Genomic DNA, 27,176 nt, shown 5'->3' with positions numbered 1-27,176 from the left:
AAAATGCCGGAAGCTTGCCGATCTACAGTGTACAGCGAGATCCGGAGCGCGCCGATCCGGAAAGGTTCATCATGTTGTAGTAGGTGAGAGATTTGGTATCGAATAAAATGATAATTTGTAAACTATTCTTTGTTGTAAATCTATTCTATGTGCTGAATGATGACTGCACTCAACTGTCAAAAATGAAATATGATAGAATAGTAGGTACCTACCTACCGAAAAGCTACAGAGTACAGATTCAGAGTACAAACTGCAAAAGTAAAGTACAGAACAAATGTGATGATTGTGGTGATGATAAGAAAATAATAATTTAGATACTATTTGCGTTCAAATTTATAAATTGTATAGATATTAGATATTTATGTGGTTATTAATGAAGAAGGAGGCCTTATTTACCCCCTAAAATGTGAATGAAAAATTAAAAACTACATTGCCTAAGTGAAATGGGGATCATAATATTTGATTGGATTGTACTGTTTATGTGACCATCACAATGTTTGTAAAAGCGTTTTTAATATTAATTTTAGTTAGTATTGTGTACTCGACACGTATAAATGGAGAGTTTTCCACCGATGAATTCTTTAAGTTTTTAGTAAAATTTGGATTTCAAAAAACGGATATACATTATCAGAAAGAAACATATGGCTACATATTTGGCAATATTACTTCAAGACAACAATTCAAATATCCTATAACATTTGCAGTATTAGACAGAAAGCATTTTATCCACTATTATAAAAACAGAGATATAGCTGACAAAGAAAGTGCTTGTCAGATAATGTTTCAGAATCTTAATGCATCTGCTTACCACCCAAAATGTAATACATATGGTGAAGATTTATTCAGACGAGTTCCTTGTCAGCCAAATCAACTCTGCATTGATGAAGACATGCCCTGGAATGTTATAAAAAATAACCAGTTTACTTATGTTATTCAAAACAGTGGACAACCAAGGTAAAATACATATTAATTACTTTTTTAATCAAATGTAACATTGTAATGCATGCACCCGATTCTGCTGGAATATTCCGCCCAGGCAACACATTACTCCATACTTAAAACACCCTAATATACTTAACATGGAAGGTCAGAGGTGCCTGTATTTAGCAGGCATTTTGCTTTTCGGTATCATATACACTAAAGTACCCCTTTACTTGTATAATAAACTTGACTGGCTGGGGCAATGCAGTGCTAATAATATAAAGACTAGATCTGCCTCGCAGATATTAGCGGTGCCCCAGCATCATTCAACAGCGTTCAGGGGTAGTTTTCGATACAGTGCTACTAAGTGCTGGAATAATTTACCGCCACCATTAAGACTATTAAAAAATGTCCAAAATTTTAGATTGAAATATAAAAAAACTATTTTAGAATCATTATATAATAATTATTCTTGATGTGCAATGTATCTTATAAATTAACACAATTCTGTATTTTTGTCATTATTTAATGTTCACCAATATATTTATATCTCATTTATAGCACTTAATACCACCTTTATTATATTATATACAGTTATGTACAGATTATACTATGATTTACTATTTATTATTATTACAATTATTTATTTTTACTTTTATGTTATTACACTACTTACTTTGATACCTACGCAAATTAATTTGCAATGGGAAGACTAAGAGAACTTTCTACTTCAAATGTCACGAGGGGCTGCTGCAAACCAGTGTTGTGTTGGTGTCTTCTGCACTCACACAACAATATACTGAGTCAGCTCCTTTTAGCAGGGAATCACCTTCACACAGTTATTATTTTTATTTAATTATTTTTAATTTTTTATAATATTTGTTATGTTATTTAATTTAGTATTTTAAGATTTAATTAATATTGTAAATTATTGTTTTTTGTCTGAGGGTTTTTTATTGCTAATAAAGTGTGTTTCTATTCTATTCTATTCTAATAAAAGAGGTCTTTGTTACAGGTTCTGGTATGTGTCTATGGTATCTTGTTACTTGGATGAAGTGACTTGTTCATGGCATCACTATAAGGGGGCACCCTCCCCTGATAATAAGTCATTAACAGATATGCCACAAATAATTAATTATGATTTCTGGCTAGTCAATGGAAGCCCCAATCTGTCACTGTATAATACAATGCTGTATCAGTTCTCATTTGATAGACAGAATACTTTGGAGATGTATTTGTTGTTCTGGTTGTGTTATATAATTTTAGTGCCTGTGCAAATATATGCAGTCAGGTAAGGCTTAAAACATTTTTTTTTAATTTTATGATTATTGATACTTTGGAATAAAAGAGATGAGATGAGCAGGACATTCAGCGGATGGTAATTAATACACTCTGCCTAATACAATGCAGTGCCACTCAGGATTCTTGAAAAACCTGAGTGGCTCTAAAATTGTTCTCATCACCTTGAGACCTAAGATGTTAAGTCTTATTTGCCCAGTAATTTCACTAGCTATTTAGCTTACTAATTCACTACAGAAAAAGGCACCCTTGTCGTACCCATATTCTAGCTGGCAACCTGTGTGAAGGAGCCACCCACTGAGTCCTTAGTCACCTTTTATGACACCCTTGGGCATGTAACTTTCCTATTCTCTTTATGCCCTGGGAAAACACAAATTCAAATTCAAAAACACTTTATTCATGCAGGTAGGACACTTATGAATGTCAAAAAAAATAAAAATATTGTCTCTTATTGAATTTACCACTACTTCGTAAGACACACAGTGCAGGAAATATGCCTATATCAATGTCTGTTAGGTTTATTTGATGGAATTGATTTTTATTTACTGATGATGATAATAATATTTATTATACATAAATCTTATTTATTAATGAATACAAGTTTTATTTAAATTATTTTTTACTTTTATTTTTAATCTTTAAGTTACTTATGTAAGAATTGTGCATCAATTCACATAGGTTGTTATCAACATTGTTTGATTTAAAATAGTTACAATGAGTTTCTTGGCACTTGTCATTAAATCTCAACATCTCCCGAAGTTGTGGTTAATGATAAAATTTTCACATTCGTAAGGGTCATTTCTTGACCTAATTGAATAAATCTGATTTGACTTTTAATTATTCTAGGACTCAAAGGCATCCCGTAACAAAACTCTTCACATTCAGTTTGTTTCTGGAGTTCATTGCGCTATGTTTCAATGTTCTCCACACAGTGAAGTTTGCTGCAGATGGAGTAGGATTCACTGGTCTTGATGTTGCTGGGGATATATTGGATATTATGAGCAGGGTATGTTATTTACTATATATAAATTTTTCCCATCATGTTCCCCCATGAATAGTAATATAAGTTGAAGAAGGCTGGAAAGTGCTGGAGAGACAACTTGTCAACAATAATAATAATAATAAGTTAAGCATATATACTTAAACATACATAAATTCATATAAACATACATAAATAGATTTAAACATCCATGACTCGGAAACAAACATCCATATTCATCATATAAATGCTTGCACCTAACCTCGCTAACCACTCGGCTATACAGGTCGTACAATAGTAGGATTATGACGAATGTGGGTAACACTTAAGCTTTAAGAGTTCGATGAGGTCTTTTGTTAGAGGCACATTACCAGAATATGATACAATACAAAAGGAAAGAGTCTAATATTTATTTCTACTCAAACTATTTCACCTCTCTACCTCAAAATTCACCAAAATGTGTATAAACGAGTGCAGCTGTAGTATAGGACTGCAGTGTAGGAAGCTCATTCCACAGCTTAGTAGTACGAGGAAGAAAGCTCCTTGAAAACCGCACTGTGGAGGACCGCCACACATCCAGATGGTGGGGATGATATCCTAATTTGTGGCGTGTGGAGTTTATCAGCCAATCTTTAGATAGAAGGGGTGGCTGAAATATTTCAAGCCTATGTATGGTATGAAGATGTATAAATAATTTATTTTTCTATGTGGTCCCCTTTTACTTTAATACATTTTCCAGGAAATGCTTTTAATTCAGTAAAATATTCTCCATCTTTGCCTTCAAAATCCTCATCAACTGCAACTTTGATCGCTTTCTTCACTCAAAATTCTTCGCCACAATCAGAAAATAACACTGGGGACTAGGTCTGGCTGTATGGTAGGTGCTTAAAATCTTCGAAAACTTTTCTGAAACAGGTTCAGCCAGAGCACGCCTTGCAAGTCGTGGTGTTTAAACAGACGCTTTGTCATGCAAAACAGGATTTACTAGTAAAAGGTTTACTACTTTGCCTTACCTTTTCTGGACAACCACTTTTGTCAGCAATGTGGCATAATTATTACCTTTCATCATAGTTTTTTAGGAAGGTAATCGATAAACAAAATTTCTTCATAATCCAAAAAAAACCGTGGCAATGAGCTTGGATGCCGATTTTGAACTTCTTATCCACAGAGGATCATCGACAGATACCCAAAAAGCATTTTTGGCACCAAGCGGCATCTTTTGCATGTGCACTAACTATTTGCCAGAACTTAATTCGCCGATCTTCTAGAACAAGTTTCTTTAATTTTCAAAATTTTCTTCGGTATCGGCAGCGTTTAGACGTCCTGACCTGGGATCATCTTCCAGCGACTCTCTACCATGCTTTAGTTCTTGGCTCCAACGTTTTATGGTGGCAAACGAAGGTCCAGAAGGTCCCTGTGAACTGAAGACATCTCTATCAAATATTTTTGACGGAGTTTTGTTGTTGCGATGATGACTCAGAAATTATAAAGTTTACGGGTAAATAACTTGTCCTAATAGTGCCAAGCCCTAAACAACTTGTGCGAGTGTAGGTACCTTTATTACATTTGGCTTGGCACCGACTTCAAAGCTATTTTTTTTTACGTTTTAGTGTCAGTTAATAATAATATATAATCAATGATCAATGATAATATATAATCAATTGAATGAAAACTCCAAAAAAAGCCGTACCCAGAAAACAATTATGTCGTCCAGGTAGACGATTGCCCTGTACTTTCCCCGGGGCGTCAAAATGATAGGGAGTCCCATGCCCATTAGGGTGTCGTGAGAGGCGACTAAGGCTTTTTATAAGTGGGAGAGTCACGGTCAGCACAATCGGGCCAGACTCGTCCGGGTTAATTACCACACTCGCACAGAATACCGGCGTGAAGTAGCGGCCCAGTGCCGCTATGTTTCACATAGGTTAGTGTCGAGGACCGGAGGCCATCCCCCCCCCCCCCCCCACACACACACAAAATATGAGAGCGGTCCGAAAAAAGATATTAACCCGGAGGGTACCGGCTCTACCAGAGCCGGAGAATCCCTCCCCGAGCACTCTCGCTCGGGCTACCCTTCGTATTTTGGGATGGGCACAGAACCGCGCATGACCGAGGACAAACGAGGCAGTAACACCACGGCACCCCGCTCCACGCTCAACGTAGACTTTTGCAATATCAGGGGAATTCACTCCAATTTAAACGTGTCCAGCAGATATCCTACTGCTGTCGCCGTCTCTGCAATTTTGAGGGTAGGGACCTGTCTACTCTCTGGCTCCGCTTAGATTTAGAGGACCGCGTCCGCATATATGCGTGTGGCTACAGGTCCCATAGTGGTAACGCAGAAACCGATCATATCATGGGCTGCGTTCAAGCGGCAATTGACGACTTGCTTGCACAGATTCTCCGCTCAGACCCTTCCGCTGAAATCGTAGTCTTAGGTGATTTCAACGGGCACAACGCCGAATGGCTTGGATCACGTACCACAGACTACGCAGGGCGATCTGTGCATAATTTTGCATTGGCGTATGGTCTGTCCCAATTGGTTGAGTCGCCAACGCGGGAGAAAATTGTGTCTTCTATCGAGTCCTCGCTCGAGAAGGTCGCGGAATAGGGTAATTTGAACCTTTTCTGATTTAACCCCCCCAAAGACTCAAGTTTGCGCGTTTAGCACTAAAAAAAACCATTTGTCGTATCACCGCTCTTCGACAACACTTCCCTTAAAGCCTCGGTTAGTATCGGAATACTGGGTCTCGAAATCTCGAGCGATTGCCATTTCCGTGGCCATCTGGAGGGCAAAGCCAAATTGGCTTCGAAGAAGCTGGGCGTCATCAATAGAGCACGGCAATACTTCAAGACGGCCCACATTCTAGCGCTCTACAAAGCGCAGGTCCGGCCACACATGGAGTTTTGCTATCATCTCTGGTCTGGCGCACCCCAGTATCAGCTCGATCCATTTGACCGCGTGCAGCTCGAATTGTCGGGGACCCATTGCTGTGTGAACGGCTGGATCACTTGGCGTTGCGTAGAGACGTCGCTTCATTGTGTGTCTTCTACCGCATTTATCACGGGAGTGTTCCGAAGAGCTGCTGTTTATCCTGATTCCTGCCGCCGAATTCCACCTTCGCACGACACGCCACAAGTTAGGATATCATCCCCACCATCTGGACGTGTGACGGTCCTCCACAGTGCGGTTTTCAAGGAGCTTTCTTCCTCGTTCTACAAAGCTGTGGAATAAGCTTCCTTGTGCGGTGTTTCCGGGACGATACGACATGGGTACCTTCAAAAAAAGCGCGTACACCTTCCTTAAAGGCCGGCAACGCTCTTGTGTTTTCTCTGGTGTTGCAAGCGAATGTGGGCGGCGGTGATCACTTAACACCAGGTGAACCGTACGCTCGTTTGTCCTCCTACTTCATAAAAAAAAGACGTTACGTAAATCGGATCATAAATCGCAGAATAATCGGTGTACATACATAAAAAAAACCGATCGAATTGATAACCTCCTCCTCGAAGTCGCTTAAAATGGTAATGCACAATTAGTGACATACAGTGCAAGTCATTATTGTTATTAGATTGGACCTAGACCTAGACTAGACCGAGGTATCTAGTAATCAATAATAGTAGATTAGTAGCCAAGGGCTGTAAGGCATCAATTGCAGCCCCAGATATTTATAGTTCGAGGGTGCAATTGATGCTTACATCCGAGCTAACTACTCTGCTTTTCATCTCGATTGTGAGGTAAGTAGAAAAAAACTGGCATTACAATAATAAAATAAATATTGTTAATTGCTGCTTCAGCTTCCATTTTCATTGAATCGGAAATGCAGCATATTATGTATGTCGTCATCACTTGCAGAACTCATGTTTTTTTCTTAATTAGCACGTAATTATAAAAAATCCCAAAAACAAACAATATTTAAAGTAAAAGTTTTCTACTCCCGCCTTTTTTTATCGTTTTTTTTTTTTTTTTCAAGAACGAAAAGTTGAGCTTCGCCCTTCGATATTAAAAATTGATGACTATTATACTCATACGAAGACAAGGCTGAATAGCGAAGCGACCTCTTTTGTCATTGGGCTGAATGCATGATGTCTTTTGCCAGTATGATGGTTAGACGTACGCGAACTTTTTGAAAGAGTGAATAGTAGCTACATTATTACCTAAGAGCGCTAATTGGTCACCTACAAGCCCCATTTGGGGGTAATAAGGACCTACTTACCGAATATGAGAGATGTAAAATATATTATATCCTGTGGAGAATCTTTATAATATATAAAAATTTCGTGTCTCGTTGTTTGCACTGTGCAGGTTGATGGAACTTGAGAGCAAGGGTAGTTTTTATTTCGCTTATTTCCTTCGTTATTTATTAATTTCAATTTTATTTCATTACGAGAACAGGAAAAAACAAAATGATTATTGTAATAATTGGACCTCTACAGATTTAGTAATGAACATTTTTTTTTGTATATTTGCTTTTGTTTAGGTGATGCGAAGTGAACCAGCCCACAAGCTATATATGCATATAAATCCTATGTATTGCGTAATAAACTAATAAAGAAATAAATTTGCAGACACTTTTCATGTTGCTGCTACTTCTCTTGGCTAAAGGTTGGGCCGTAACAAGACTGGAATTCACATATAAACCTCTTGTTTTTGGAGTTTGGATGGTTTATGGCATTGTGCATATATTACTATATGTTTGGAATACTGTAAGTAATTTTTAATTTAATTCATAGTTTGACAAAGACATATTCTTTAGAGCCATTCGATAGGGATTAACTTCACCCACTCTGGTAACTAAAAAGGGAGGCAGCAGCTGTATAATCCTCACTGAGATTATAATTGCATCTCTTGCATAAGCATCAGTAGGGCAGACTAGTTCTCTTGCCTCTCATCTGGCAAGTGCTTATAAATACAACCGGAATGTTTTAGAACATACAAACATTTTATTATCAGACCTAAACGGGAATCGAAATTTATCAATGGCTTCTGTTCACAGCAGTGTCATATTCTGCCGTGAAGCAGTAATGTGCAAGCATTATTGTGTTTTGGATTCAAGGGTGTCGTAGTTAATGAAATTAGTGGGCTTATGAGATTTATCATATTATTATGGCTACAAGTGATGAACGCAATTGCTGTGCCGCTCTGAACCGTCGGTTGATTGCATTAGACATCGCGATAAACCACACTAAAGCTAAAAGTGAACCAAATAGCCCATTAAAGGCATTTATTTTCTCAAAATTGATTCCTTTAGAATTGTTTTTGATGTCATTTCTAATAACTACTAGATACTTCTACCGCTTCGGAAACAAATGGCGCTCTGAGAGAGAAGAAGCGGCGCAAGAAACTCTCCCAGCATTCTTTTTATGCGCTCTTTTCAATAAAAATATACATTATTGTACAATCATTTCTATCGCTATAAAATAATCACAATCTAGTTCCAGGCTGTCCGATCATATAGATATTCAGCAGTGGAGTAATAGGATTTACGACAGAGCCATTTTTTTATAATACATTTAAATTTATTTATAGATAACGCCTGAACAGTGGCTGGGACTTTATTATAGAAGTGTATACATTTACCCTTAAAGCTATTATGCATCTTATGAAGCCTACTAGAATTAGTTACAAGCAATCCCTTATTTCTAGTGTTATAATAATGAAAATACCTATTAAGAGCAAAAAGGTGACGCTTTTTGTGAATGTATATTAAATTTTCATAAATGTACTGAGATTGAACAGTCATAATATTTATTTCTTTAAATTTTTCTTTGAGAGACTGTCTATAACCAAGCTGAGCAAACCATCAATTGAAGCTATCGTAATCTTGTAAAAATCTGCTGAAAAAAACTGAAACCTGCTCCTGAGAAATCAAAATTACTAAAAAGCAAGTGTTTAAACAAAAGCAACCAGCTCTGTAAGAGCATCTTAATACTATACAAGACCACAAGTTAGCTGTTGATGCAGTTAATGAATACTGTGATAGTAGAGATTTGAAATGATGCCAAAATACACCAATTTCGTACGGTTCCACCTCCAGTACCGCCTCAATTTCTAGTTTTGCACCAATTCAATTAATGAAACTCTTTGATACTGACTTAAAAGAAGTAGAATATCAATTAATGGACATGAAGAATGAATCAGCTTCTGGCAATAGTAATATTCCGATGCTAGTCATTAAAACACGCAAAGACGCTCTAGAACCTCCTCCTCCTCGGGTCGTTTTCCTCATTACTGAGGGTCGTGACTCCCCCACTGCATCAGTTTCTCCCGTACGATTCCCCTCTATCTGCTGCGATCCTTAGCCTTATGAAGGGCATCATGGAAGTTGATGTTTAGAGCATATCGTATTTGGTCCGACCATCTCGTAGGACTGCTAGAACCTCCAATGACTCATATTTTGAATATGTGTCTACAAACTGGTACATTTCTGAGAGCATTTAAAAGAATCACTAGTAAGGCCTGTGTATAAAAATGGTGACCAAAGCACTTCCGAAAACTACAGGCGGAGTACTGCCATCCTTATCTAAAATTTTATAAAAAATATTAATTTAATACTTTAACTTGGCTCTGTTAAGGGTAAATGTATAGAAGATGGTTGTCTCCTTCTAACCCAATTAATTGCCAGATACCTTGACAATAAAGAAAAAGTACTTGGTATATTTTTCGACCTTGCCAGAGCCTTTGATAGTCTCTGTGCCAATTCTATTAACAAGATTAGATTGCTATTTGTGGAATTGTGTTACACATGTTACCTTTCCGAACATACCCAATGTTTGACAATTATTCACAATGAATGGTTAAAAAACGTTTGTGGTAAAGGTTACTATAACATAAATGACTTTCTTAATTATACCACAGATTTGTATATTCAGGCTATTAAATAGTTTATATACCATATTACATCGTAACCATTTCTTATGAAAAAAAAAAAAACAATCTCACTGAGTTGCGCCCGTTCTTCTCAGGTCTGAGGCATACTTTTTCGAATGGGTGGTAGTTTTTGACTCTCAATAAGTGATACCATAGTCTATTTTGAATGTAAATATACCAGTGGAAGACTCCTTTGCACAGGATGCCGGCTAAATAATGGGTACCACAACGGCGCCTATTTCTGCCGTGAAGCAGTTATGTGTAAGCATTACTGTGTTACGGTCTGAAGGGTGCCGTAGCTAGTGAAATTACTGGGCAGATGAGACGTAACATCTTATGTCTCAAGTTGACGAGTGCAGTTGCAGTGCCGCTCAGAATTTTTGGGTTATTCGATAATTCTGAGCGTCACTGCATGCGTCCTGCTCTTCTCGTATTTATATATATTTTTTTTAATATTAACCCTCAATTATGTGTTACAGACTGAAGTCGATATAATTGAAGAGATTGATGAGTATCAGACGTGGCCCGGCTGGCTGGTGCTGTCTCTGAGGGTGGCCATCATGACGTGGTTTGTGCTGGAGCTGAGGAACACCATGATGTATGAACACAACATGCCCAAACTGAACTTTTTGCTGCATTTCGGTGCATCAAGCCTCGTCTGGTTCGTGTACTTGCCGATAATTGCGTTGATTGCCCTTCAAATAAGTCCACTGTGGCGGTTTAAGTTTATATTAGGTGAGTATACAGTCTTGTATATATTATAGTTTTTTTTTTATTAACGCAAGTTTTTTTTTTAATGAAAATAAGCTGATGGTAATTGATACGCCATGCCCGCTCAGGATTTTTGAAAAACCAAAAAAATTCTGAGCGGCGCTACAGTTGCGCTCGTCACCTTGAGACGATAGATGTTAAGTATCATTTGCCCAGTAATTTCACTAGCTATGGCGTCCTTCAGAACGTAACACCACATTACTGTGTTCCGTTAAAAAGAGTGGCCGTTAATGTTCTCACGAGCTCAATTTTTTCCGAACGTAATATGGTAAATTCAGTATAGTAAGTAAGTCTATATTTATAGTAACTATTCAAAGTATAAAATACGAGTTGGCCATCGAATCTTTTTTTCTCCTCATACATACATCATACAGTCTCGTGTGTGTTTTTATACTCTCGGTTACTATCAGTGTAGGTAGAGTCAGATAGTATTCAGTTGAGGTATAGTCCAATTTTTATACTCTGCGGAAATCCATAATTATCCAAATGTCTTGAGTGTTAATTCCGCCAATATTGCAAAATATACAAAACTGAGTCTCTTGCCAGAGTTTGGCGAGTCAACATGTCCTTAGGATGCCTCGTGTATAGGCTTAACACGTGTCGAATTGTCGAATATTGGCGGAATTAACACTAAAGAAATCTCAAAACATTTGGGTTGATTTGATTTGATTTGCCCGAGTCATGAATGTCTATATTATGTAGGTATGTATATCGTATTAACTACGACGTTATCTTGCACCCATAGTACAACTATAGACTTAGAATGTACTATCATAGAGACGACTTGAGACCGCGATAACGCGTGTACAGTTTTGATATATCAAAAACAAAAGTGAATCTCACTTTCCAGTTGTATCTTGATTTCTGATATCTATTTGAGACCCCTGTAGCCCAGTGTATAGTGGTTCCTACCACTCATTCACCCTCACCATCACTATTCACCTTCACCTTCCTACTGAGCTAGAAAGCCCGGGTTCGAATCCCGGTAGTTGCAATCATTTAATATATGATGAATATGAATGTTTGTTTCCGAGCCATGGATGTGTTTATACACTTTATAATTTAATTTTGATAGATGAAACTAACCTATTGTTGTGTCTATTAATTGTTTTAGGTATAACATACTCAGCTGATTGCCTGGCGTTTTGTGTAATGGCTCACCTATTGTGGCCAACGCGATCAGAACAATATCTGTTACTAGCTCCTCCCGACTACACTGGTAAGTGTAAGCCTACCTATATTGTAATAAGCAAAATCAAAAGACTCAAATGGCGATGGGCTGGTCACCTGGTAAGAGGTGACGACAAATGGAGCAAAAGGGTGACATGGTACCACCATGTCCAAGGGAAGGCAAAAGGAAAAGATTGGACGATGACGTTAGACAAGTGGCAGGAGTCACATGGAACAGAGTGGCTCAAGAAAGAATGGAATGGGAAAGGTTGGAGGAGGCCTTTGCCGACTGGCAAACAGATCTAGGAAAGATAACGAAGCAACAAATATTAGTTTAAATTAATTCATATCTATTAAGTTTAAGATTTTAATAGTAGTCCTTTACATAAGTTTAAAAATTCATTGTACTAAAAGATCTGAATAAAAGGCTATATTATTATTATTATTAGCAGGGGCGTGCATTCGTTTTCTAGGTACTGTAGATCTAACTAGTCGTTGTTGAGCTTTGGAATTTGCAAAGATTGCTTACTGTGGGTATAGATACCCACTAGAGCGCAAGGAAAAAAATTATGGGTGGGTGTACAATAGAAGTTTGGTTATAAAATTACAAAAAAAATATTTACTTTAACACCAGTGCTATATTTATTTAGTTTTATAACGAGGTTGGCACTGCTTAATTGCCTATATGATATCCACGCCCCTGATTATTAGGTACCTATGAGCAGTAGGGGGCAAGCATTTTTGGTACCGGAAGACGTAGTGTTGGTAGACCCCCCACAAGATGGACTGATGATGTGGTCAAGATCACCAGAATAGGTTGGAGGAGGGCAACGCAGGACAGATGGCGAATGATGAGAACGATCAAGACAACATCATGAGCGACATTATAATTGCGCTCGCTCATTGACGTACAATAAACAACTAGACTCACAATCACAACACTCAGTCTACGCGTCTATTAGGCAGAGTTTTCGTTCAGTTCTGTTTCGACCGCGCTTGGAATACAACGCCACGCAATGACAAAGTGTTTAGTGAAAAACTGTCTAAATAAAAACATGTCCAAACTAAAAAAAACGATGGAGTGTCGTATTTGAGGTAAGAGCCCCCTTAAATTAACAAAATTATGTAACGAACTTGACGTTTTTAATCATATAAGCTAATTTATTACATTTGAATTGCTAAAACAAAATACATAGCCGATGAAATATGCGAAAGAGTCGTCCGTCTCTTACGCACCATTATGAATGAGCTTCGTATAAGCGTATACAATGGACTTTGAACTTAACTGCCACGAAATAAGGTATAACAATATACAATGCCACTCAGACATTTTTGACGACCTTGTAGTTGGTGATTGTGAGACTAGTTGTTTATAGTAGTTTACTAAAATAAACTGAACTATAAATATTATGAAAGTAAAACATTCAGTCGCTATTGCCCTCTATCATTTAATTTGTGGGAATCGTGGAGCTTGCGAAACTGGGGCCGTGTTCATCTTCATCGTTCATTCATCTTCCGATGATTAAGATAAAGCCACACGAATAATTAATTCAACAGTATGCTCATCCACGAAGTGGTCCCTTTTATTATCTATATATATAAAAATGAATTGCTGTTCGTTAGCCGCGCTAAAACTCGAGAACGGCTGGACCGATTTGGCTAATTTTGGTCTTGAATTATTTGTGGAAGTCCAGGGAAGGTTTAAAAGGTGAATAAATATGAAAGTGTCCCCCGTCATCCGATATTTGTTTTGTATGGACATAGTTTCTATGAGAGAATTATTGGCGCACGGTTTGACAGTTCTGCTGTAAAACAATTTCATTACAACAACAGGGAGCATATTTTACGAAATAATTTTTGATGTTATATATTATTGACAAATTCATAAAAAACATTATTTTATTTATTACTAGCTGATACCCCGCGACGTCGTTCGCGTACGTATTTTTACACCTTGGGTTACATTACCGGACTTTTAGTAGGGATCCCTATTTTTTTTGAAAATGTTATATTACATTGACATTAACACTCGGGGATAATGTAGCTTCCCAACAGTGAAAGAATTATTCAAATCCGTTCAGTAGTTGCGGAGCCTATTCAATGCAAACAAACAAACAATCAAATCTTTCCTCTTTATAATATTAGTATAGATATACAGAACAACGTCTGTCGGGTCAACTAGTTTAATATAAATACAAACAACGAATATTTAACAAGTAACAAAACAGTATAAAATAATAAACAATATAAATTTTAAACAACTTTTACTTTTTAACTGTACTCGAGAGCAGTGGGAGTGCATTAAGACCAATACCGTCACTCTGGTCTTGACGTATTCCGCCCGCGCCTCACCCCGCGTCCCAAGGAGATCTAAAAATATCTCCTGCGCAGTGGTCATCTTTCGTGAATCGTACTATACTATAGGTATTCTTGATTGGCAAGAATATTTTAATGAAAGATCTCGGGAATAGGGCATATGGTATAAAACAATAGTGTGTCAGCACTTACAGTTAACAGAATCCAAAGTTAAATGGACGGATATCGTAACAATGTTAAGACTTCGTCCCGGGCACATTCCATCAAATAAATTTAAATTTATGATGAAAAGATCGCTTACACAAAATTGTATGGACTGTGGAGACACAAGGAACGATGATGTTTTCCATCAAAAGATGGAATGTGTATAGAACGATTCAGAGCGGCCGACTCTCCTTAACAATAATTACAATGTGGGTATGTGAAATAATTTATTAGCCGCTCCACTATCAAAGGCCGCGCGGGAGGTCATTAAAATGTGTTAATAATGTGTTTGTACGTTTATTTATTATTTTATGAGAGACGAGACGAGCAGGACGTTCAGAAAAACCCTAAAAATTCTGAGCGGCACTACAACTGCGCTCATCACCTTGAGACATAAGATGTTAAGTATCATTTGCCCAGTAATTTCACTAGCTACGGCGCCCTTCTGACCGAAACACAGTTATGCTTACACATTACTGCTTCACGGCAGAAATAGGCGCCGTTGTGGTACCCGTAATCTAGCCGGCATCCTGTCCCACTGGTGTGTGGCTCTTTGTGTTTTTTATATATTGTGTGATGTAATTAAGGATTTTTTTAAGTTACAGGAGTGACATAGTCATCTTAGACTAAACCAAAAAAAAAAAGAAATACCTATAGTATAGTTTCATAATGTCCTGTTACGATTTCAGCTGGCATAGAGGAGTTAGACGAGTTCAGTGAGTCGCCACACGTGGTTCACAGCGATACAGTCGCCCTGACTACAGCCGAGAGTGTGAATGCCGACGACGAAGAAGTAATATTCACTCGGGTACACAAAAACGGAACGGTGTTCTCATAGCAACACGCAATGGCCAACATTTAATACATTTGATTCTCAGCGAGAATAGATTGAGTATGAGGCTATGGAGGTATTTTATGGAAATCATTCCAAATATTCATAAAATTGAATACGACAGGCCGAATGAATGGTCCTGATTAAATCTATGCGTTAGAGTAATGGATATACTTTTATGCGTCTGTCTTATGTCGAAAGCCGGTAATATGATCAAAGGTAATATGAAATGTAACGTGTGCAATTAAATTCAGTGATTTTCACTTAATTAAATACTGAGAGTAGGTAAGTTTTGGTTGAAAGACTTAGAAGAATATTCTAGTAGATCCTTGTAAGAAAATATGGTTTATGAGCTGTGTCGTGTTGTAAAAGTATTCAAGAGTGAGCGGGACAGAAGATGAAACAAGTTATATTACCTATATAGTTCTGTAGCATTTAGGTAAGTTTCTTATCGCTTTTTCGTTCATCAGAAACGGTTGATGATTATGGAATTGTATCAATATTATGTGAAAAAAAAAAATAGTACAGTTTCTTACATTTTTTTTATAAACCAGTTTCACTTACGATTAGATATTGTACAATGTACCTTAACATACGACTGAAGTATGCTATGTGTAGTATATTTAGTACAGTCTCAATCTTATTATGAGGCTCTATATTAGTTTTTCGATTCGATTCTATTTTTATTGATGTTCAGGCATAACGTGTTCGTTTATAAACAGATTTAAACATTTAATTAAATTTTGGTGACCGAAGATATTTTAAACTTAAATATGAATTGTCTGTGTTTAACCATATGTGTTTTTATACAGCCAGTCTTAATAGTATGTTGTTAAGTAACTTTACTAGTTAATTTACCTAAAGCCCAACAGACTCAACAAAAACAAATACAGACTCAATAAAGAAGACCATAAATTTGTAAGCTGTAAGTAACGCATGTCTAAATAACGAAACATTGGATTGATCTTAATTAATAACTCTACATTTTTGACAAACTGTTAAGGGTTCAAGCTAATTTAAATTTAGTTATTAAAAATCCAAGTAAACTAGATGTTCGTCTTAGTGCCTCACATTCCGGAATGAGGGTAGAATGAAAACTTTGCGTTAAAAGATGAGTAATATTATTTAATAAATATGTTTTATATTTTAATTGGTTAAATTAAATTGTTTGTTTTTAAAGCTGTTGTGGCTGACTTGTTTTCTATGGAATTAAATAACGGTCTTATTGGCGATCATCACAATGAATTTGCATCGTATTGTTGCTTAAAGTGTACACAAGTTATATTTATATATTTTAAATCTCACCGTTATTATCATAATATAAAATCTCATTTTATTGTCGTTACGATTATGTTTATTTAGATGTGCCAACTTTTTCATAATAACCCTTATATCATGGTATAATAATATACTCCGCCTAATATCACGGTAATAAGAGTAAATTATAATGAGTTAATAGTTATTTATGCAACTGTTGTGTAGTAAGGGGTATTAAAACACGAATGTGGATTTATCTCACGAGGCGAAGCCGAGTGTGATAATAGTAGCACATGAGTGTTTTAATACCTAATTATTAACAGTTGCATACAAGACTTTATCTACACCCAGAATATGAATCCTCTAAAAGATTCTGGAACAGTTAGCTTACTGCTAACATTAAAACACCAGTCCTAGTAGTAACCTAATATCATTCGTTACTGATTATATACAAATAAAATAAGTATTAATGAAACAATTATTTATTTTAGTAGCAATTTACATTTTGTATAGTGCAATAATTAAAATTCCCTCGACTATAATGTTCTTTTGCAGCGTTTAAAATGAATCGCTCATTTTTTGTAAGCAAAACAATAAAAATATCGAAGAAAAATGTCGGGGATTCGAATAACCTACTTTTTTTTACGGCGCGCGACGTTCTGGGAGTGTAGAGCGCGCGTAAACGAAAATGTTCTTTTTTTGAAATTCATACAGATACCACGCATCGAGCAATAAGAATGTGGCTGTATGTTGAAACTCTTTGCGCATGAAGGGACAAAAAAAACATAGGAGTGTTGTTATGAAATTCAGTACAACATTACAACACTCTTTTGGGTGATGTAATGGTTATTAGGACATTGGGTGTTTTAATGTTGGCAATAAGCTAACTGTTTCAGAATCTTTAATAGAGGATTTAAAGCATGGGTGTAGATAAAAGAAATTACTAACTAGTTTAACTAATAAGTAACCTCATGTTATTCATCTATTGAGATTTAAATCAATTTATTTTAAAGTTCAGAATTGCTCAAAGTTAAAAAACACATTTTGCTCTCGGGTAATTCAATAACACACACAGTGGCAAGACATCACATTGACAAGTGTCATACTGACAGCTCGCTATTGTCGTGTCGCTCACGTCTATAGCGTCGTTCCACTCGAAAATAGTTTGAGAACAGTCATCGCAACTGATGACGTATTTTTAGGCCAATCACTCGACCCAGCTGTCATGGGAAGAGAATACCAATTATTACCATTACCAGTTATTATTATACCATGATCTTATATATTCGCAATGAAAGTAACTTAGTGAACCAAACGAGCTGAGAGCGCGCTCGAGGTACTGAACGTTCATTGGCCCCGTGACTATCACAACACATCCTAATTGGTCATTTAATAATCACAAGATATCATTAACAATAAACAACAAGACTCATAATCACACTCAAAAATTGTCTGAAGCAAAACTCTGCACGTAGACAGAGTTTTCATTCAGTTGTGTTACGACCGCGCTTTGAATACAACGCCACGCAGTTAAAAAATGTCCAAATAACAGCTTATCCGAACTTTAAAAAGATGGCGTGTTGTATTTCAGGTAAGAGCCTCTTTATATTAACAAAATTATGTAAACTTGATGTTTTTAATAATTTTCCTAAATATTTAATAACATTTCAATTGCTAAAACAAAATTCATAGCCGATGAAATATGCGAAAGAGACGCCACATTTCGCACTATAATCAATGAGCTTCTTATGAGCGTATACAATAGAAATTGAACATTACTGCCATGAAATAAGGTATTATTTTTAATAAATGTTTTAATATTATCTGAATAAGTTAATGTATACATATATACAAAGTCGTTCGGACATTTTTGACGGCTTTTTAGTAGGCGATTGTGAGTCTAATTATTGTTTATAGTAAGTACGTCCATGAACAATAGCTCGTGGCTACTGTGCATTTTCATATCTTTGATGTTTGTATTTTATTAGGCATCTGTGGGTTATATATTATATATTTAGGTCAATTATTATATAACTACCGTAAAACAAGTTGTCTGGAAACTCTGGAGTGGATAAAATAAAATTGTTTTTTTTTTATGACAATACGGGACGAGCCGAGCAGGACGTTCAGCTAATCTTAATTAAAACGCCCTGCCCATTACAATGCAGTGCCGCTCAGGATTCTTGAAAATCCCAAAAACTCTGTGCGACCCCATAATTGCTCTCGTCACCTTGAGACATATGATGTTGTCTCATTTGCGCAGTAATTTCACAAGGTTTGGCGCCCCTCAGACCGAAACACAGTAATGCTTACATATTACTGCTTGACCTTGCAAAGGGCGCCGTTGTGGTACCCATAATCTAGCCGGCATCCTGTGCAAAGGAGGGTTCCCATTGGTTAGTTCTTCAAAGAGATGGTCGACTAGACGGTACCAACATGACGGTGTTATATAAATAATATTTCTATTGAAATGTATGATTCTACGTACATTACAATCGGTACATTACTAACCAACACCGTCGCGTGCTGTGCATAAGTTATGTATATACTTTGCCTTTATTTTGTCACGCGTCATAGAGCAGTCAATAGCGCTCGCGAGGCATGCCTTTAACGCATGCGCGATGACTGTTGAAAGCGAAACGCGCTCTGATACAAGTTTTCCGGCGTCGAGTGGATTTCTATGCCACAAAGCGTTCAACATCAACAAGGGAACTAAATAACTATACTGGCATTGCCTTCTTTAACGCATTCTAAGAAAGTGGAATAGAAAGATGAAAACTAAAGTTGAACATGAAAGGCACAGTGGACATAGTTATAAAGTATCAACAACTCTCATATGTATATCGTAGTCCGTTTATTTCTTTTCCTGTCTGATATTTTCATAGCTGTCATGGTATGTATGTATTATGATTTTTTTTATATTGTAACAAATAAGTAATTGATAAAAATACTATATAAAATTGAATATACCTTCACTAACCATTGTTTGTCTATTATGTAGGTACATGGTTCAACACGTACTGTACGTTTTATATCTGTCTATATATTATCTCTGATTTTACTGTTGTATTGTTTTACGGCCGTTTTCAATAACCCATCTATCCTTAGTTTAACTAAATAGATTTGTCTACCTCTTATTAGAGGTGTTTTTGGAAATTTATCCTTTTACGCTTACTTACATTTCAATAATCTATCGACAGATACCATTGGACTATAACTATATTGGACGTAACTATGGACAGATAAGATCTTGTCATTAAACGGTGAAAGCAATGTATCCGTAACAAGAGATACGTTATTGAAAACGGCCGTTAATGATAAGATAATTCATACAAGACCTACATCGGTAGACAATATATGGTAACTTTCCTAAACACTATCACGAATAGTCTTGTGGCGTCACGTTTTAACATTTCTGCTTAGTTAAATACGAAAAATATTTTCCTTTTTTAAAGAAAAAAATGACGCATTCTGTGAATATTTTGACCTGAACTTTTTTTTATCTGAAAATGCAGCGACGAAATAGCGGAAACTTATCACATCACGGAGAATATCCTGTTCTTAAAGCTATTGTCAAACGGACAGCGAACCGAAAGCGTTTTCATTTTGTTATGTATGGTATCTTTTCAATCTAGTCGCATATAAAAGCGAAACCGAATACGTGGCGAACAGAAAGGCGTGTCACACCAGGACAAATCAAAGGCGAGCGCGCAAAGCGAGGCGTGAGCGAGATAGTTGTATTAGCGTATGCACGAAGTCGAACATAGCGAATGCGAGACGCGACCCAAGAGTGAAGCGCGATGGTAGTGTTTATTTACAAAACTTTGACACGAGTGGCGCGGCCGTCCCACAACGCTTCTTTTTCCTGTGCCTACTTTGTAGTTTGATCGGATTCTCTACGCTTCCAGTTCGGTTCGCATTTATGTTTGAAAATACCGTGTGACATTATTATAACAGGATTATAGCTTCTATATTACTTGAGCTTCGGACTTACATCATTTCATCACAAATAGCTTGTTAGTCATTTTAAATTATTAGCTACGTTAGCGTGGTACCGAAACAATGTATTGGGACAAAGTTAAATAGTTTTTCTCAAATATGTAATCCCGTACCTACCCAAATTGATAGAATAATGATATTGGTATAAATTTGAACATAAATTGGCTACACAAATGTTTTACGACTTTTGAAGGTTTCAAGTCAAAGTTAGTTAATTGTTCCAAAATTATATGCAGGTTGCTTGTTGTTTTTATTTTACTTGTCATATTATGTATCACAAAGGAATTTTATCATATAAATTTTGTCACGAGATTATTGTCCCTGGTAAAAATAGATATAAATAACAGAAATGAAATTATTGTAAAAAATCAACTCGTTAATATTAACTTGATATAAAATTGTCTGTTATAAATTCTCCATTAACTCCATACGCGATGTAGAGAGAATATCGGTTAATGACCTTTATGTCATCGAAACAACGACTATTAAACTTATACGCGTGGGACAAGGACAGGTAATAGGTTAGTGACTGTAATACTCTGCTCCGGGTTTTTGTTTATATTAGCTTAGTAATTAATTAAATTAATTTTAAGTTAGTACATTAGTGACTGCTAGACATGTTGTATTTTAGCTGTGAAATAATTGTGCTTGAATTTTATTTTTATTGCGTTTTTTTTACTCATTTTCTGTTATACTGAAGTCGATATGTAAATATATTATATAGTTAGATGTATAAATATTTGAATATTATCGAATTATGATAAAAGTAAATTAAGAATTTATAATTTTTTAATAAAACTCATGTTGTGGACCCGCCAGTAAAGGATAATGTGAGTACAACGGTGTATATGTATTCAGCTCGTTTTTATTACCTTTATTAATTATTCAATGTTACTATATTTACATATTTATTGAATTTGAATTTTGGAACCATTTTAGATCCAATGTTTGCTTAGTAAATTCTCCTGTGATGAAACTTGTAAAAATTCTATTTAGATAAATACCTCGACTGCAAACCACAAATTTTTAGTCTACTTACCTCTCACTATGTCTGTTCCGTGCGTTTAACCTATCTGATCGCAATAATTCATTATCTGTTGCATTAGAGCATCGCTGCGCTGCGAGTCGCGGCGCTGCACTTCAAAATTGTCTCGGAGGCAACTTTGCCGCGACGTGCAGCAATGTGCAGTGATTGAAATTATATTTCGACGCTTTGTAGCGTGCTGTTTAGTGCTGCGCAGCGCCGCTGTAATTCGTTCCGGTCTTTAATTCGCAAATGCTTTTTAAACAATAACTTAATTATTTTTTTGAGAATTCCGCCTACAATAATAAAAATATTGATTTTTGATAATATACTTTTGAGCTAGTTTTTTTTAATATCTGGGATTTTCATTTTGAACACCGGATACCATTGGTTAGCTTTAATCTGATGTAAAATCTATGACATTGTCAACCTACAACCTCTATGTCCACTTGTTTGTTTTTATGGACAATGACGTCATAGTACAATAGTATTTTAGATAGTGGTGTAAACTATCCATTCCCCATTAGGTATTGTTATATCAAATAAAAAACAGTCACCCATGGTGCTCATATCAGGTTAGGTTTCAGACGAACATTATTTTTACTCACAATATTTAACAAAATTAAAAAGCGTTCTCTTCTTAATACTGTCATCTCTGTTAAAGATTTTAACTCTCGGTAACGTATCATCTTGCTTACAAATATACAGCCAGTAATAAAACAGTGAAACACCAAAGTGGGTATTCGAAAAGACCTTCTGAAATTAAATGCGTTAGATATTTCCTTTTGCATTAATGTTTATTGTAGCTGCCAATAGGCTGGACCCAAACTATATTTGAGCTATTAGACCTAGAAAAAAAATCGATAGACACAAGCTTTAGCTATCATGACATTGGCACAAAACCATTGAAATCTAACCTAAAATTGTGACATTTATTTACAGTCTGCTCTGACGGGTCCAAAAACTGTATTTTACGGCAAACGGTTTATCAGTTTAAACGGTAAAATCCAACCAAAATTAGTGGCAGTGTATAGTTAGAATACTATAATTACTACAAATACTTTAGTCGGATTGTAGCCGCCAATGGCCCGCGCCCAAAAAAACTGATAGACACAAGTTCTAGCTTTTTGACATTAACCCCAACCTATGAAATCTAACCTAAAATTGTGACATTTTGTTACAGTCTGCTCTGACGCGTACAAAAACTGTGTGTTTTACTCATAGATATTATACAAATATTATCTACGAATTATCGTTTAAATTTCACAGGCTAAATTCAACCTAAAATATTGTCAGTGCATAGTGAGAATATTATCAACTTTTATTTATAATTATATATTATGTAGTACACACCTATTAGGTTAAGTAGTGTTGTCTAGTAATGTAGGTAAATGATTTATTCTGATGTTGTCTTGTGCTTCTTCGCCTTACAAACAGTGTCAAGAAGGAAATAAATGTGATGTAAAAGAAATTCAATTTGTGTCTTATTTCTTAAACCAAAGACGACGGTAAGTGTTAAATGTGGTTACGTGATAACTGCCAAATATATAAATAATTCCAATAAAAAATTGCCAATAACTGAATAGTTAAATAAACAGATGCAAAAATATGAATCCGCACCTTAAGATGGTACCGAGGTGTTAATTGTCGAATGTTTACAATAATAAACATAAACTTGTTAGGCGATGTATATGCTTTTAAAACACGATCCCAGATTCTTTTTATAACAAATACGTGTTGTAAATTCAAAAGAATAATTGACGTTAAAGACGTTTATGTGGATATAACATGAAATGAATTTCTCGCTCCATTTTTGGTATGTTACCACAGATGAAAAATGGAGCGATCGCCCTCAGGCTATAAATTATAAATTTGATTCAGAATTCTACGTACAATTATAGAAATATTGATTTTTTTATTAAGTATTTATTTTTGAGCATGATTTATTTTAAATATCTTTGATATTTAAATATTTGGAAAGCGGCGACATTGGACAGTTATAATCTGACGTAAATTTCTATGACAAAATTGTCAACCTAACCTCTACCTCCACTTGTGTTTTTAATTTTTATGAGCGTCATAGAATATAACACCCAAACGCGCCAAAATTGAGGTGAATTATAAATTTGATTGTAACGAAATAAAATAAAAATTTCATAAGGTGTACCGTTGGAATTTACATTTTGTTTTTACATGAAACACAATCACGCGTGTCTCCCAATAGGGTAGGCAAAGATAACGGACCTCCACTTGTTACGGTCCAGATATTCCTACTTCTTTCGTTCTTTGATACTCCAGACCACTATTCAGTAGGCTTGATCGACCTTCTTATACAGTTCCACCAACAATTTCTTTTTGAGCCTGATACCGTGAGAAAACGCCACACACCCAGACAGTGATGATAATATTTAAGGAGCGTCGAAAATATCCGGTATCCCTACAATTAGAGGAGCGTGGCACGGTGATGTAAAATAGGAAGTTTATAATTTCAGTTTGAGGTAGAATTAAAGCGGCCTAAAAGTGATTTAATTTATTAAATTCACTTACCCTAGTTTTACAAAATCATTGATGTAACTGTAATAATATCATAAAATCAACATTGTAGAGAAAGTAGTAATGTCAATGTGGTTTTTATGGCCTTGTATTTCTCTAGCCTGATCTATCATCATCAGCTGGTAGACATCCACTGCTAGAGAAAGGCCTACCCCAAAGATCGGTCCTGCGCCGCCCTCATCCAACATCCATCTTGTCCGCCTATCAACACTTCATCTTCCGGTATGTGGTCGCCATTCGAGAACTTTACTGCCCCACCGGCCATCTGTCTGTTGAGCTATGTGCCAGCACTGCCCACTGTCACTTTAGTTTCTCAATCATTTGGGCGATGTCGGTGAATTTGGTTCTCCTACGGATCACCTCATTTTTCATGCGATCTCGCAGGTACTCCGAGCATAGTCCTCTCCAATATCCTCTGAGCGACCGTGAGCTTTCTCTAGCCTGACCCTGCCTGTGCATTAAAAAGAACTGTCTCACTCTATATAATATAACCCTCAGTTCCCAGCCAATTTAGCTCATCTTCCATATAACCGAAGAGTTGCATTTGCACGAGATTTCGAGACCCAGTAGACTCCGAAACTGGGGTAAAGGGCAGTGTAATAGGTTTTTTTTTTGTATTTAAAGCTCAAAATTGAGTCTTTCGGGGGTTGAATAGGACAAGATTCATTCTAATAGTAGGGGAGCCCACGATGCTAAATAGGGGGGTGCAAAGCTTAGATGATAAGAAGAAAAGTGTTATATGATATATAACTTTTCATCGGTGGGGGAAGCGGCTATAGATTTTTAAATATGTAAAAAAAAACTGTTGCATGGACATCCTCGAGCGCGTCAGATATTGATAGCATCAATGCCCTACGTATTTTTAATAATGTACGTATATAAATCTGATCGTTTGCATGATGCGGGTGGTTGTATGTAAGGGTTGAAAATAAAAAAAATAATTAATAGAGCGCGTCAGATTTTCTAAGGGAATGTTAAGTGCACCAAAAAAAGAGACCTCATTCACTAATCTGACGATTTCGATGGGACGCAAACTCGCGGCCATTTTCATAATGTCCAAAAAAATTCGCCATTTTGAAATACTCTAGCGCGTCAGATCAAGATATATATATATGGTTCATCTTAATGTTCTAAACGTACTGTCTCATAATCTGACGATTATCTAGAGGGATTCGCCTGATCTGACAAAAAAAAATAAAAAAAACGGTTCACCCTAAAGGCTATCCCTGCAACTTCCCGCTAATTCCATTCCTGGGCGCTTAAAATTTTACTTATGACATGTTTGAGCTCAAAATATAATTTATGTGATATTTTGAGCTCCCTGAGTTAAAAGAAATAATATTTCTATGCATTTTAGCTCTCCCAGCTCGAAAGTCTGATAGAAGTTTCATAGAACACTATTTTTGGAATTTTCAAACCGCAATAACTTTTGAATGGATCAAGCAATTTTCACGCGGTTGGCGGCATTCGACGCAGTTTTATCATCCTCATAAGTAATTTTCTAGTTTTAATTGATCGAACCAAAATTTCGGAGTATTCCCCAAAAAACACTTTTTCGGGTTTCTTTCGTTCACGATATCTCTCGAACGAATCAACCGATTTTGACCAGCTTGGTGGCGATCGACGTGGTTTTTCAAGCTCAAAGGCGGATTCGTTTTTGAAGTTGATCGATAAAGCCGTTTAAAAGTTATTCAATGTTTCTCAAAATCTATCGATCCGAATCGGTTCAAATTCAAAGGAAATAAAAAGAGTGAGAGAGGAATAGAAACGCGGAGAAGGAAATGTAGGCATCACGCAGTTGCACGCATTTAACTTTATCGACGAATTTTTGTTATTTCGGCTTGCGGAAATCGTCAGATTATATATTTTTCATTATTCTTGAATTATTTCCTTCAAAATAAAAAAAAAATTTAGCTACGCTCGAGAATGTCGAGATGACGTTTTTTTTACAACTTTGCTGCCCTCCCCTTTCGTTACGTCACTCTCAAATTGTCAGATTAGTGGAATATACACTTTTTAGGATGTAATTAACTCACCCTACCTAATCTGACGCGCTCGAGAATTTCTGATGGTCAATTTTTTTTACTAATCTGCTCCTGTATCCTTCACGGGCGGCCTTATATATGGGCCTCATGTTTGGTGGAGGTACTTAACCGGGTACAAGGTATCCCCCTGTATATTAATATGCCGCGCTTTAGTAAATCCCGAAATCCCCGCTTCGGCTCCCCTACTATAACTCATTCCATGACAAAATTAGCATTTTGAGTTAGACTTACAATATACTAGAGTATAGACTAACAAAGCGTGCAAAAGAAAAAATATCTCTTACGAAGATACAGCAAGATAGAAAAAAAGAAAACAAAACTGTCATTAACGCTTGGCATTAACTCCATAATATTTTGAATAATATTGCAAATGCACATATTTTTACCAGTGGGAGGCTCCTTTGCACAGGATGCGGGCTAGATTATGGGCATCAACCACTACGGCGCGCCGCGGCGCCTATTTCTGCCGTAAAGCAGTAATGTGTAAACGTAACCGTGTTTCGGAACTGAAGGGCGCCGTAGCTAGTGAAATTACTGGGCAAATGAGACTTAACATCTTATGTCTCAAGGTGATGAGCGCAATTGTAGTGCCGCTCAGAATTTTTAGGTTTATCAAGAATCCTGAGCGGCACTGCAGTGTAATGGGCAGGGAGTATCAATTACCATCAGCTGAATGTCCTGCTCGTCTCGACCCTTATTTTCATTAAAAGACATTGACAAATAAATAAATTGGTCAAATATTATCGGGCTGCCAGCCCGATTTTATAAAATAGAAATTTAAAACAAACTGTACAGCAACGACAATAAAATATTTATTTTATTCACAATTCCATAGGTACGACAGTAATAATTTATTTAATAAATTCAAAACAAAGAGAATTATAGCTACCACAGCGTTTGAATAATTATAATATTAATTTTTAGAAGTACACATACATGAT

The 27,176-nt window shown here is 36.3% G+C and overlaps 1 protein-coding gene across 1 annotated transcript; it reads left to right on the top strand.

Annotated features, from left to right (window-relative positions):
- The first annotated feature begins 235 nt into the window (after positions 1–235).
- Positions 236–23,113, top strand: LOC126965413 (integral membrane protein GPR180). Its single transcript, XM_050809015.1, has 7 exons — positions 236–954; positions 1,937–2,212; positions 3,067–3,226; positions 7,763–7,900; positions 10,544–10,799; positions 11,950–12,054; positions 15,215–23,113. The coding sequence occupies exons 1-7, from the start codon at positions 494–496 to the stop codon at positions 15,361–15,363; spliced, it is 1,545 nt and encodes a 514-aa protein (XP_050664972.1). The 5' UTR covers positions 236–493; the 3' UTR covers positions 15,364–23,113.
- Positions 23,114–27,176: the final 4,063 nt, after the last annotated feature.

The sequence above is a fragment of the Leptidea sinapis genome, chromosome 7 (assembly GCF_905404315.1).
Source record: "Leptidea sinapis chromosome 7, ilLepSina1.1, whole genome shotgun sequence".
Taxonomy (NCBI): domain Eukaryota; kingdom Metazoa; phylum Arthropoda; class Insecta; order Lepidoptera; family Pieridae; genus Leptidea; species Leptidea sinapis.
The sequence above is the reverse complement of the archived record's forward strand: the minus strand, read 5'-3'. Positions and strand labels throughout refer to the sequence as shown.